At 39.2% G+C, this 14,104-nt stretch overlaps 1 protein-coding gene across 4 annotated transcripts in view; it reads right to left on the minus strand.

The window, feature by feature from the left end:
* Positions 1 to 14,104, minus strand: part of HELZ (helicase with zinc finger) — a 155,264-nt gene that overhangs the window by 18,910 nt on the left and 122,250 nt on the right. For all 4 annotated transcript variants that reach the window (XM_037913350.2, XM_043527736.1, XM_037913354.2 and 1 more), the window contains exons 25-29: positions 10,559 to 10,766; positions 6,013 to 6,089; positions 4,245 to 4,812; positions 3,536 to 3,773; positions 2,710 to 3,223 (exon numbers count right to left, since the gene is read on the minus strand). In XM_037913350.2, the coding sequence (XP_037769278.1) occupies positions 2,710 to 3,223; positions 3,536 to 3,773; positions 4,245 to 4,812; positions 6,013 to 6,089; positions 10,559 to 10,766 (1,605 nt within the window). The remainder of the gene's footprint in view (positions 1 to 2,709; positions 3,224 to 3,535; positions 3,774 to 4,244; positions 4,813 to 6,012; positions 6,090 to 10,558; positions 10,767 to 14,104) is intronic.

A 14,104-nucleotide genomic window follows, 5' to 3' on the forward strand; every position in this document is an offset into this window, starting at 1 on the left:
CTGTGAGCAACCAGTGTCAAGGGCTGGATATCACAGAGGAATGGATGCACCTCTTGTTCAACTGTGAGGCAAAGACAGGGCTGGCAAATTGCAGAGGAAAGTGCTTGAGTGACTGACAGGCTGATGGTGTGAGGGCTCTAACACCCAGTTATCAGAATCAAGACTCTCCCACTGGAGGCAGGGGATAGCTAGGTGAATCACAGCCCTGGATACCCCAAGAACTGTCACACTGCACTCAAAAACATTTTTGGATAAAGTGCCTAGACAATGCAATGAATAGCACTTTATAAATACAGATCTAGGAAATAGTCGATTAGCCAGATTAGATAGATAACACAGAAGAAATAGAAAGCTACAACATGGAGGAATTAAAACCACCACCTGTCTTTAGTTTGTTTTATAATGCAAAGTTGCATCAATTAAAGAGAATATCAACAGCTTTTTCTAACATTAAAAACCCACACCGCATACAAAGGCTCTTAGTCATATTTATGGTTATTTTAGTCCCAGATCAACAAAGCATTTCAGAACATGTTTAACTTTAAATAAGTGAGTAACCTCTTTGACTTCAACAGAACTACTCACATGCTTAAATTTAAGCACATGCTTAAGTCTTTTGCTGAATTGAGGCATTTAACAGATTAAAACTGCAGATATAGCCAAGTGTGCAGGACAAGATATTTTGAAAAAGACATCAGCCTACATGTGCACTGCAATCCTTTGTAAGAGGATAGCATGTGCCTAACATATTGGTGGATTGGGTTTGTGGTGTATCTGGTTGCGTGAAACTGCAACACGTGACACCAAGTCATCCAAAACTCTTTCAAGTACTTTGCACTTAAAGCTTGTAAATGTGAAATTTACTTTTTCAAAATACCTTTTATTCTGCAAACTCTGCAATCTCTAGTTTTAATCTGTTAAAATAAACTTAAATGTGACTAAGAACCTTCAGTTAAAGACATCTAGTAATTAGTGTATGCTCCTAGGATTACATATTTCAGAAGATTAGTTTTAACTTAAATTTCTGCAGACCTGTATTGTCAAACGCTTATATGACACATAAATTAACCACAGCACCATTTAACAAGGTCATTTATACTTTCTGATTTACCAGTCTGTATCCAAATGTAAAAATTAACTTTAAAACACAACTTCATCAGTATATGTACTGTCCACTCTGTTTAACTCCTCATCATCACAAATAATGAACATATGGCTTTAAGTTTGTATATTTATATAAAGAAACAGAAAACCAAGTATTACGTACTATGTTAGTGGAGGCTCATCTTCTCTAATTTGAGAACAATCAGCTTTTCCAGCTGCAACATTGTGGACTTGAAGTAAAATCAATAAACTGTCAAAGCCTAGTGATTAGCAGAGCAGCTCAGATGTTTCTTATAGTTTCTCAGTTGATGAAAGCTCAAACAACTAACTAGATATTTTCTTTTACGATTTAGAACATCAACTCTATTTTAGGTTTTATGCACAGAAAAACAGCGGTCAAGCTGAATGAGTGAACTAAACTAGCTTTCGAATGACTGCTAGTATTCAGATCTCCCTGTGAAACTTGACCTTGTAACAGGAATCTGTGTTAAAAATACATCTAGCATTTTGTTTTCTTTATGGAACTCTGCCCTGGCCTTTATCTGAAGGAGCCCGATTACAAGCTTTAGAGGAAAGATTTGTTCTTTAAACATTTTTTCCTGCATTTGGCAAAGAGTAATCCCTTCCCCTCCCTCAACACCATGTTTTCAAAGGACTAAAATTAATTTGTACTAGTTAAATATTGCTTTGCTTGTACATAAGCAACCAGTGTTGTCAGCACAGCTCTGTAAGGACTATTTATTAGTTTATTGCTACTGCAGAGCCATCAAAGGAAAGAAAACATTGCTCTTGTGCCCCACAAAAATAATTAATAATTGTGTTGAATCTTGGCAACAAAAGAGTAGATTTCATACAGAGAGGTGTAGTCTAATGGAGTGGGAAGCCAGTCAGGAATTTCTGACTTCTAATCATGACTTTCTGCCCTGGCCTACACTACAAAATGACTTCGGTATAACTACATCGCTCAAGGGTGTGAATAATCCACACCCAGGAACGACACAGTTATACCGACCTAAGTGCTGGTGTAGAGAGCACTGTGTTGGTGGGAGAGCTTCTCCCGCCAACACAGCTACCACCTTTCATACAAGGAGATTAACTAAGCCGAGAGGAGAAGCTCTCTCCTGTCGGCTTAGAGCACCTTCATTAGAGCACTGCATCTGTGCCAGTGCAGCATTTTAAGTGTAGACCTGACATTACTATGATTCTATTTGTGGCTCTGAGCACAACATTTAACTTCTTTGAATCTGCAAAAAGGGGTACAATACAGTAGAATTCACTTTCAGTGCTTTATTCAGCTACATGGAATAAGGAATCTATTCTGCTCTCATTGAAGAGCAAGGAAAAACTCCTAGTGGTATAAGCTAAGTCGGATGAGGGCTCAAATCTTAATTTCCAAAAGCCTGTAACTCCCTGCCAGCAAAGCAAAGGGCTGAGTGCAGAGCCCTGAACTACCAGTGTGTGTATGAGGGGAGGGATAGTGGCTGCAAAACTGTCCTTTTTCACAGGCATTCAAGACATGAATTTTTAATCTACAACATGCTTACAATTCACTATTATTAGACACATATCATATGTATGTGGAGATATATATTAAAATCCCCATACCTCTTCTAAGCTGTGGAGCGAAGAAGCAGATACTGCTCGAGATGTGAGCGGATGAAATGGCTCCTGACCAACTGCATGCTGATGATTCTGTATTTGTATAAAAGGGTTCTGTTGTGATCTATGGGGCAACGGAGGTATACCATAATGAAAGCCCTGCCCCATTAGGTGATTCTGCTGTAGGTTAGCATAGGTCCATGATCCATCAGGTTGCAGGTACTTCAAAGGAGGTGGGGTTATGTGTTCAGATGGCAGTGAGAACGGGGGATTGTATATTTGGGGCAAATGCTGCTGAAATGCTGGGTTGTTGGCTATTTCAATGTCTCTGTTGTTTTCAGTGAAGTTGGGAAAGTGGCCGCTGTGGTTTGAGTTGCATGAAGGAGAAGGGAGCGCTGGTGGGCTTCTGGGCTGAACTTGTCTGTATTGCAACAGTCTGGACTGGGGAGGTGGCATTTCAGCTAGGTCCCTGCTTTCACTTTGATCGCGGTGTGACAGTTCTCTGAGCAAGTCCTGGAACCTGTATTCACAGAATAAATGTTATTAAGATGGAGAAATGCAAAAAGTGCATTGCTAAAGCTGGACTGACATACAAAACTCAGTGACCAATATCCTTCTGAAGGCTTGAAAATTTCTGGCCTTTCTATTCCAACGAGAAGGGCCTATTAATAATAATGTAATGTATCTAGGCCTATTGCTGACTTTGAACATCATAACAACAAGTGCTCTTTATAGGACTCATAGTGCCTGGCACCTACGCATGGTATTATAGTGAAGGTGGGCTATGTTCTGTTTTTAAATACAGTACTTTGAGAATTCAAACAACAAATACCTTGAATATGTTGCCTCTGTTTCGTCTTCTGTATTACTCGCAAGTTTCCAGTTTGCCCTAACTGGCTGTTGGTGCAATCCAATTGGTTGCTGGGGAAGATGTTGTAGGTGAGGATGGTGATGGTGTGGATATGGAATATTGCCCTGACTGAGATAGGCATTATGCTCATTCCATTGCTGTAACCTTGCTTGCTGCTGCTGCCTTAATGTTTCCAAAGCTACATTTCCATGCATACGATCTGTAAAACATTTACAAAAAATATAAAAATTTACCCAACCTCCCTTTTTCAAAGCATTTGGTGCCAGAAAGGAGGATTCTACCGTGTGTTATATTACATGTAAAAACAGTAGTGATAAGAAGGAACACAATGGAATCTCCAAATTTGCCAGCACCAAAAATGTGTTTATTAATAAAGTGCCTACTGTATACCAACCACTCCAAAAGTATCACAGAGCATAACCTGGTTATTTAAATCTCCCAGAAGGACTATGTATATATGAAACTCATAATGAAACACTACATATTAAAATACACCCTAAGGAGAAAATTATTCCTGATCACTTTACTTACTGAAACTAGCCCAACAATAACCAATTCACAATTTTGAAGTCATACAGCCATATCCCTGACAAGTAAATACTTTCTTCATTTTCACTTTAGGGTAGCTACATTTGCACTCCCATCAGTGGAGAAGAGCAGTGGTACCTACCTAATGTCTCCCCTATGGGCATTCCTGCAGGATTCTCTTCAATGAAGTTGTTCAAGTGAGATGGCAGCATTGGGTTGTGCTGTGCAATAGGTCTCAGAGGGTTATTGACTTCCTGCAACATGGGTGGGGGATGATGTTCTGAAATCACAGCATCTACTGCAGGAGAATGTGGTCGGTGGGGAATTGGGTTATTAAAAAAAGACTGGCTGGGGCCCATCTGGTAAGCGGGGGAAAGTTGTGAAGGTTGTGGAGGCTGCTGATTTACATGATTATGCTGCTGGACTATCTGGCTCTGCTGGGGTGGTATTTGGTTTTGCTGTTCAGGCAAATGATTTTGTTGCTGACTTAAAAGATTTTGCTGCTGTTGCACAGGGTATGGCTGCCTGGGGATCTGGGACAGGTGCTGGTAGTGGCGACTGGGGACTGCATACTGTGTATGGGGAGGGGTGAGATGTAGATTCAGCTGCCTAGGGTTGAGATTATCTTTGCGATGAAATTTAGAATTAGGATAACCAACGCTGGAACGTGACTCTGGGCTTCTATTTTGGGAATTTCCTTCTACATCAACCTAGAACAAAGGATAGAAAACATTTCAAAGTTACTTAAGAAAACAAAATCCCTGTAAGCTATGACTGTATTACACTAAACAAATTAATCTAACACTGACTCAGGCATACAAAACCTCAGGAATGTGGGAAGAATAAGGAAGAGAAAGAAGGTACGGAACAGCTTAAGACATATTCTTCTCTTTACTTATCAAACTGAAGGAATATTCTGCCAATGGTTCTGGCTGGCTTCATCTTATTTAAACTCCTTTACACTATTTGTGATATTTTATTAATCTGAAATTTCTCCCCATTAGAGAGAAAACTAATTCCTTCATGGCTATTTCACTAGGTGCAAACTAAGAAGTGCACTCCATATTTGCTTCTTATTCTTCTATATTTAAACACTACACTCAGACATTTCCATCATCGAATTTCTTTCTGTAGCTACTGTTATTGCAGAGATGAATTACCAGCTGCTTCCTTATGATCATATCTAATTTAGCTAATTATAGGCAACTGTCAAACGTTGAGCCTTTTGCTTTTATTTGTAGGACACAGACACCAAATATTTAATGGAAAAAGTCATTATTTGCTGGTTTTCAACATTTCACTTCAGAACACTCCATTATATGACTCACACCTTTATTTCTAAAACTGAAATTGTAGTCTACATTACACTATCCTCTTACTCTCCCAGAAAATTATTGAAGATTTCTGAATCTTCACTCCTAACAGAACTATTTACATTTATAGGAGTTTTATATCAAGAGGTACAATAATTTCTAAACATTTAAAAATCAATAACACTCAGTGCTATTCCTATGTATAGACTTAAAATTTACAAATCAGTACATTTAAAAAAAGTTATTTATGCTAGTCATCAGTGAAATACAAATTGTAAACAATGGGATTAATATCGTGTGGAAGGACAAGTAGCATGAGAAAGCACTTCAAAAAAAATCAGATTCAAATCTTTTACATTTTCTCTTGCCCTTGGGTGACGAGAAGAGGGACCTATCGTCACTCAACAACAACTAGTGCCGATCAACACTGATGGGTTCTGAAGGAAATCCCATTCATTGCCCCGGGATAGAAATGTGGTGACTGATGGGGAGGGAGCCTGTTGAGCAGGAGGGGAAGAAATATAGAATCCTTAGAGTGAGATACATAGTACCAAAAAGGGAAGGAAAATTATGGGGGAAAAACAACTCAAAACAGACCTGTTTGGATTCCACAGGTTTTTTCTCAGGTGTCCGAATTTTATTAATTTCAGGTCCAGCACTGTTTTCGGTTTTACCTAAAAATATTTATGATATTTATGCATTAGTTTCTAAGTATGTAAAGAATGAAGAAATATTTTCAACATGTTTGTTTATTTTCCTTAGACATGGGCAGACTTAGAACTATAAGTATAGCATTTATGTCGGGGGCAGAAACTTAACACAACATTTCCTCCTAAATATGGCCTTCCCCTTACACTGTATGTTTTAAGTTTTGTATTTGAATCATTACAAAGTACCTCTTCCAGTTCAATGGCTGGGCTACTGGAGCTATTGCAGGAGAAAGTAATCACTGGTTTGTGCAAGAGAAATAGAAATGGACCTAACACAGGAACTTTTATCCGAACCACTCCCCTCCCTGAACGTTGGTAGCTCAGGTTTCAGAGTGGTAGCCATGTTAGTCTGTATCAGCAAAAAGAACGAGTACTTGTGGCACCTTAGAGACTAACAAATTCATTTGGGCACAAAGCTTATGCCCAAATAAATTTGTTAGTCTCTAAGGTGCCACAAGTACTCCTTGTTCTTTTTGGTAGCTCAGTAACCTTTGATCCAAACAAACACTGACTATTCAGTTTGTAAAGGCAAAAACACCTTACTTAGCACCTCTCTGGTTTTAACTTTTAAGCAACTAACTAAAACTCATCCATCACTGGAGTTCTGTGAGATGCCAGGGAAATGATGTTAAAGATATCAGAACCCTATTGATAAAAAATCTGAACCCCAAGTTAAACTTAACCTTTTTAGGTTCAGTTAAGATAAACATCAATTTTTCAGTGAAGGCTGCCATAATACTCTTACATTGGCCTATTGATCCTAAACTTTGCAACACATGAGGAGGTGCAATAATATTAGAAATCTTGCAACTGATTAGGTAAGTATATTTTCCAGATATGGCTTATGTATTTGGACAAATAGAAATATAATAGACACTTATTGTACTAGACATTATGATCCAAAAAATTTCTTAAACATGTAGTTTACACACAAGAACACAATATTCTTTTTCAGCTGAGGGTTATCTTTGAAACGTAACTCCTTGAAGTGGACAGATCAGAAATGGAGTACTTGTGGCACCTTAGAGACTAACCAATTTATTTGAACATAAGTTTTCGTGAGCTACAGCTCACTTCATCGGATGCATATCAAAGTACATAGTAAGGAAACCACAAATCTCAACAACCAAAAGAATTAATGCATCTCTGAAAGTATTTTTTTTATTTATTTTTTTAGTAAAACTGCTTCCCCTTCTAATTTCTATAAAGTACCAGTTGCATGAAGGCAGGCTCAATCAATCTAAAGCATATTTTTCATGTATGCACTTACACTTTCCACAAAAGTGAGGAGATATGTAAAGTGTATATTCAGTTTTAAAAGATACTGGTTTAAAACAGCATTTATACGGGCAAATCAAGAAAACTTTTAGGATCTCATGAGAAAAGAACACTTACAAGATGGGACAGGAAATATGTCATAGGCATTTACATGCAATAAACATTTGTGTTCCTGAAACAGTCATTTCAATTCTCCCAACAATGTACACTTCAGTGAACTGCTGATGTTTGAGTTTTGCTATTATAGCTTCTCTTCAATCTCCAGTAGAGTACTAATGACATAATTCTTTTTTCTGTGGTACATTGTTCTTCTGTGGCAGAATTCTTGTTCTGTGAAACAATCTTTAAGACATGCTGGACATGGTAATGGAAATAGTCTGATCAGCGACCTTTAGTCTTGAAAAATGTAGGATTATGTATTGTTTCAAATGCAAACGGTACTTTTTGTTGGTTGTTTGATTCCCTTTTGTCACTGAATAGATTCAGTTAATCACAAAAAATCTCAGCTCTCTTGGGTAACTCAGAGAAATCTAGGTTCAGAAATAGCTACACAAGAACATACTAGAGAAAGGCAAAGTAAACCCCGTGGATAATAAAACTGTGTTAGCTAACAATTCAAGGATCCACCTAGCAAAAAGATATGCAGTGAGAAAAACAGTAGCTCCATATACTCGCTAATAAAAGGAGCTCTGGAAATTTTTAAAGAAAAAGATTTTAAAGCACAAATAGCTACAAAAACTTAGCTTCAAAAGATTAGACAAATATTTCTTTCTTGCTCCTAATTCTTAATGCCAGGAAGAAAAGAGTATTATGAGTATTTCCAGTATTACGTAGGTATGAAAAATCCAAGTCCAGTATAAGTGTCTTCTAGTAGAAGACAGGACCCTGCAAACCTTAGCAGGACAACTTTCTAGTTGGCTATTATCGTCATAATTAGACAGTATCCACTCAAAAACGAGATAACTCACTCGAGCCACATACCTCGCTCCTCCATATGCTGATACAGGGACACATTCTGTTGGAATTACTTCATATGTAAAGAGGAGTTAACCAAGGGCAGAATGTGGCCTTCTCATGCAACTTACCTTACAGTCTTACTTCCCAGCACATTTATCAAGGGCACCTCCAAACTTAACAGAAAGAGGGTTTGGTTCACACTGGTCAGCAGAAAAGAAACTACTAATTTCTCTGACTCTTGCTGCCACAGAATGAGGGGCTAAATCAGCAATCCTTCTAAGTGCTAAGAGACTTCAACACCTATTTCAATTAATAGAAAGGGAATGTGCTCAGCACTTGCACAATCAACCCCTAACGATCAGATTTTTGGGTGATCAACAGAAGAAAAGGAGTTTATTTTAGTGCATTTCACAAGATTAATTTGTCCTCTGAGAACCCTTTTCATTAGTTAGCTTACTGAAATTCAAGTTATTGAACTGCCATGGCCAAAATCAGTTTCTCAGGATTTTCCTCTTCTCTGAAACCTAGAATGCTGTGGGAGAATAACACCAAGGATGGCATGTTGGATTTCTCTCTGTATTATCCCTGTTTTAATGAGCTTCAGTGAAACCCCCTTCGTGTGATTATTTCAGTGAACTATTTAGAGTCCAATTATCTATGCAATTCTTTGAAAAGGAATAATAATGTCTTCTGGTGTGCTACTGTGACAACTTACATGTTTCGTATACTGATACAACAGAAAGTGTCTCAGATTTCTACCTCAGTCTTCAAGTTTTCAAATATTTAATGAGGAAGGATTTTGCAATACATAGCTCGAATGAAAGAATCCATCCTAATAGCACAAATGAATTCAGAGCATCTTTTAATTGTAATACAAGCCTTCAGCACTAAGGTGCAATTCTGCTCTGAAACTGGATTTTAAGCAAATAGAATCACAGGGTTCCCTTTTCATTGTCTCTCAGTGATGCCTCGTCAGATTTTCACAGTGTGGGCCAAATCCTCCTTCTCTTATTTGTTTGTGCAGTCTCAGAGAAGGCAATGGACCTACTCATGTGAGCAAGGAGAGCAAGATTCATACCTCTGTAGATTAATTTTTTTCCCCCTAACTGCCTATCCTGCAACTGAACCTGAGATCTGAAATCAAGCTGCCTTCTCTCTGCCTCGGAAAAGATTCCACAATACAAATTTACTTTGCAATTCTGTTGGTAATATGAACGACAAAACACTCCAGCTAACCCTCCCATTGCTGTAGAGGGATAAAAGGAGTAAACTATTTTTTGTCACTATAGCAAGCAAATATGACTCAGAATATCCATCAGGAGAAGATATCTTGAGTATGAAGGTGGCATTTTTACGCAGTCATTTTTCTGATCATAATCATAGTTTAAGGAGAAATTAAGGAGACCACAATGGCATTTGACTTTATTCCAGATTCACTCTTCAATTCCCACCATGGAGACTATTTTATTCTAAGCCCTAAATCATTTCAGGTTTTGCAATGTATTTGCCTACATATTGGAATATAAATGGTTTTCCATCTATATTAGAAAAAAATCATAAATGACATATCAATAACCAGGATCCCTGGGTTTTCAGGATACTCCAGTAGGGTTATGTCCAATGCTAAAATCATACTCAAAGAAATGAATCCTCCACTACCACCAGTCTACAGTACGGTCTACAACCTTGCACAGCCTCCCATTACAGACACACAATTCATAGCACAATAAAGCCTACGATAGAGATAGAATTTCCAAACACCAGCTATTTTCCTGGCTAGGCAACATCACGAATAATCATTTCTGCTTAATATCTTTGCAAATGTTTTACAAATTATTCTAACTTTGTGTCTATTTCCTCACATCCACATCCCAAAACACACCAACTCCGTGGGGAATCTCAGGAAAGAGAACAGGTTCTGAGTGGGGTGTGGGAAATGAACTACCCTGTCAGCCCCCTGAAGAACAGGATTGGTGTTCACAAGTTGGGGACAGCATGGAGAACCCTGCCCTGTGAGCACCATTTGTGTGTGTAAACAGAGGAACAAGTTTCCATTGCTGTCAAATTCAGCATCTGTCAGGAACATTCAAATTCACGTTAAAATTGACGGGTTTCTCACAATATTCTGTCTGAACTGCAGATATGGTAACCAAACAAGAAGTCGCCTGCGGGGGGATTTGAAGAAACATACAACTCACCATTTCGATTTTGTTCATGTTGCTCCTTTTCTTGATGTTGAAGTTGCTGCTGCCCTATACTAACTGGTGAATGATGTCCCAGGCCGTAAGGTATAGGAGACCCGCGCCCATGCGCCTGTAACAGGTTCATATTATACGCCATAGCTGCTTGGTGTGTAATGATTCGAGGGTCAACCGCAAACCTACCCTGATACCCTGTCCACGGTACCTATGTAATATAAAAAAAAAACAAAACAAAAACCAGATGCAATAAATGAATGTACATTTAAGGAAAGGCACAGTGTCAATTACAATTACTATGGCATCATCAGGAAGCACTTCTCCATATTAGTGGTGATGATGAGCTGATAAAGTACATGTGAGTGACAGGAAAAATGAGCAACAAGTTCAGGCAAAGAGCAAAAAGTTCAGGCATAGTAGCAACGGTCACAGAGAAGAAGATTTTTGAAGAAGAGTGAGATAAACCAACAATGAAGGCTACATTGGGGGGAGGAGGGAGATCATGGAAGTGCATCTGACAGGAGATAAGACTTGAAAAGCCACTGAAACAAGAAGGCAGGGATCTTCCCTTCTCCCAACAGCAATAAAAGCAGATGAAACTGATTAAATAAAGGGGGTGGGTCAATGCATCATTACTGCAGATATTCAAGAACAGGTTATATATATATTAATGGAAAGATGGACAGAGTAGCCTATGAACTAAATACCATGACCAGGCAGGTCACGCTCTCCACTAAATGCCCCAGTAGTCAGTGGGGCTCTGGTGGGCTCAGCAAGCAGTCCACTCACACGTTACATGCTGAAGAACTGGGACCTAAAAATCTATGTTATGGGACATATTTTAAAAGTCGACGCTTGGGGGGGCGTCAAGAAGGGCCCACGCCCCTTCCGAAATGCCTAGTGGGGGCATATTCAGCAGGAAACCGCAGTGGTGAAAGGAGCAGAATGGGGGGCTGCCGGGTGGCCCCATGCCATCAGGTTCCCCGACCCCACCCCCAGCCCTTCCACACAGCTGCTTCTCCTAGGGTCTGTACAGCCCCGCTGGAGGACAGGGCTGGGGGCAGCACCGGTACAGCCGTGCCAAAGGAACTACTGGCATGAGGCCACTTTTCTTTCACCTAAAATCAGTATCCGGTGCAGCGGGAGAACAGAGGCCCCCCGCCAGGTAACATGGGATGGGGAGAGAACAGGAAGAGCACAAGGGCCCGGGCTGGGGTGTGGGACGGGGATGAGTCACGTGGGGAGATCACGAGCCACCCTTTGCGTTCCTCCCACGAGTTGCCCATCTGTTTGAAATAAAATTCACTTCTTGAAAGCATGAAATCCAGGGTCTTTAAAATACTGTGCATTTAGTTGCCTAAAATCTGAAAAGGAAGACATCTCTGGATCAAATTAGTTCAATCTTTCCCTGTGGGGAAGTTTATTAAAAAAGGTGATCCCATGAATAAAAAGAGAATGAAATGAATATCATCAATGCTCAGTGTGACAAACCATCCTTAACTGATGGCAGCAGACAACCTCCCTCATTTTTCACTCTGGATCTGAAAGCTGCCCTAAACGATACAAAAAGGCCTTTTTGTCTTACATGGCCACAGTCATTTTATTATATTTTTAATAAATTAATCCCTTCATTATTTGCTTTAAACATAGCATCTTCCAAGTAATTCGTTAGATTTTTGCAAATATTTGCCCTTGAAACCTGCATTCCTGAACTTCAGCTTTGGGCTATGTGCTTCCTCCAATTGTGTCTGTGCCATTTCAAAGTATCTCCAATATAGTTCTTTTTGAAAGCAGACATCTCATTAGTATGTGGACCTTCATACCTAATTATTTAAAAGTCCATCCCCGGGGGCAGGGGTGGAATACGCTCAAACATACTGATATTTTCATATTTTTTTCTTTTGATTGGAGGTATATAGGAATATATTAGGTCTTAAACTGTAAAACAGAAAAAAATATTTAAATTATCTTGTTTTGATATTAATAAAAAGTGAGTAAGTATTACAAAGATACAGCTGCTGGCCTTCTCATTCCATTTAAATTTAAGCATCATATGCAGACTTTTAGTAACCTAGTAAAAAGAAAACTTATTTGACCTAATGAATGGAAATCAGTGGCCTTACCACTTAAAAAAAGGAGAAGGTTGTGTAATCTATAGTTGCCAGATGGTTTTCATACTTGAAAGCACAGGTTTAGAGCAGGCCTCAAAATAGCAGCCATGAATTGGATTTTCATAAAGAGCCTACACAACTATTAAAAAAGTTTAACTGTGTGTGACTATTTAAAAATGTATAAGAAATTATATGTACACATGTGCGCGTATATATCCTATCCCCAAAGAACCTTTCAGGATACGTGCACAACTATGTTACCGCATAACATTATTTCTGTAACTACTGTTCTCTCTTCCCCAGTTCCCTACCTACTTTTTTCTGCTCTTAGGCCTGGTCTACCCTGGTGGGGGGGGGGGAAGAGCTAAGTTGGTCTATGTTACACATCTTCAGCTATGAAAATAGCTTAGCTGAAGTCGACGTGCATGAAGCTACTTACCGCGGTGTCTTCACTGCGGTAGGTCGACTGCTGACGCTCCCCTGTCAACTCCACCTATACTTCTTGCTCCGGTGGAGTACTGGAGTCGACGGGAGAGCGCTCGATTTATCACATCTTCACTAGACGCGATAAATCGATCCCCGCTGGATCGATCGCTCCGGAGGTAAGTGTAGACATGCCCTTAATCTTAGATTGTAAGGCCTCCAGGTGAGCGAACGTGCTTTTTATTTGTACAGTGAAGTATCTAGAACACTCTTTGGTGCTACATCAATGTATAATTCTGCAAGTAATTCCTGCAACCTAACTGAAACTGCAAGCATCATTGTATGCTCAAGTTATAGCCTCTTCTTTGACATCTCAAGGATGATCATTATTTGGCAACACTGTGGGTAAAGTCAGCCAGAATTATAGTTGCTACATCTAATGGAGAGAGAAGTGGAGGGAATACTGACTCCCATTAAAAAAAAGTAGGGGGAAATCTATTGATATAGTGTGGTCAACAACAGAACCAGGCACATAATTTCAGCAGCACAGTGCTCCACAAAGGAAAATTAATAGTTCTAAATTGATCAGCTGGACAGTTAACTGCTTGTAATAAAATTTTCATATGCTGGTAATATTTTAGCACCCAAAGCTGAGGTGAGCTAGAATCATCTTCTATTGTCTAGTGTGTTTTGGTTCAGCAGTATGACAACTTCAAAAGGAGTGCTAGTCATAAAGCAACAGTCTGAGGAAATCAGACACACTTCTTGTGATGCTCCAGAGAGAAAGATACATCTCCCATTACGCTTATTCCTTCAGGGGACTATGATGTGCACCTGTGAAGCTTCACAGAAGTGGATTTGAAAATCAGACTTACATGCAGAGAATATGAAAGACTAGAAGCATAAACTCTTGGATTTTCAGTCAAATTAGCCACAATAAGAGGTCCTGTTCAAGTACTCAGCTGTTCAACATTCAGATACATGCAATTATAGTCCTATCTATTCAAATCAC

This window comes from Chelonia mydas, chromosome 14, assembly GCF_015237465.2.
Source record: "Chelonia mydas isolate rCheMyd1 chromosome 14, rCheMyd1.pri.v2, whole genome shotgun sequence".
Classification (NCBI taxonomy): Eukaryota; Metazoa; Chordata; order Testudines; family Cheloniidae; genus Chelonia; species Chelonia mydas.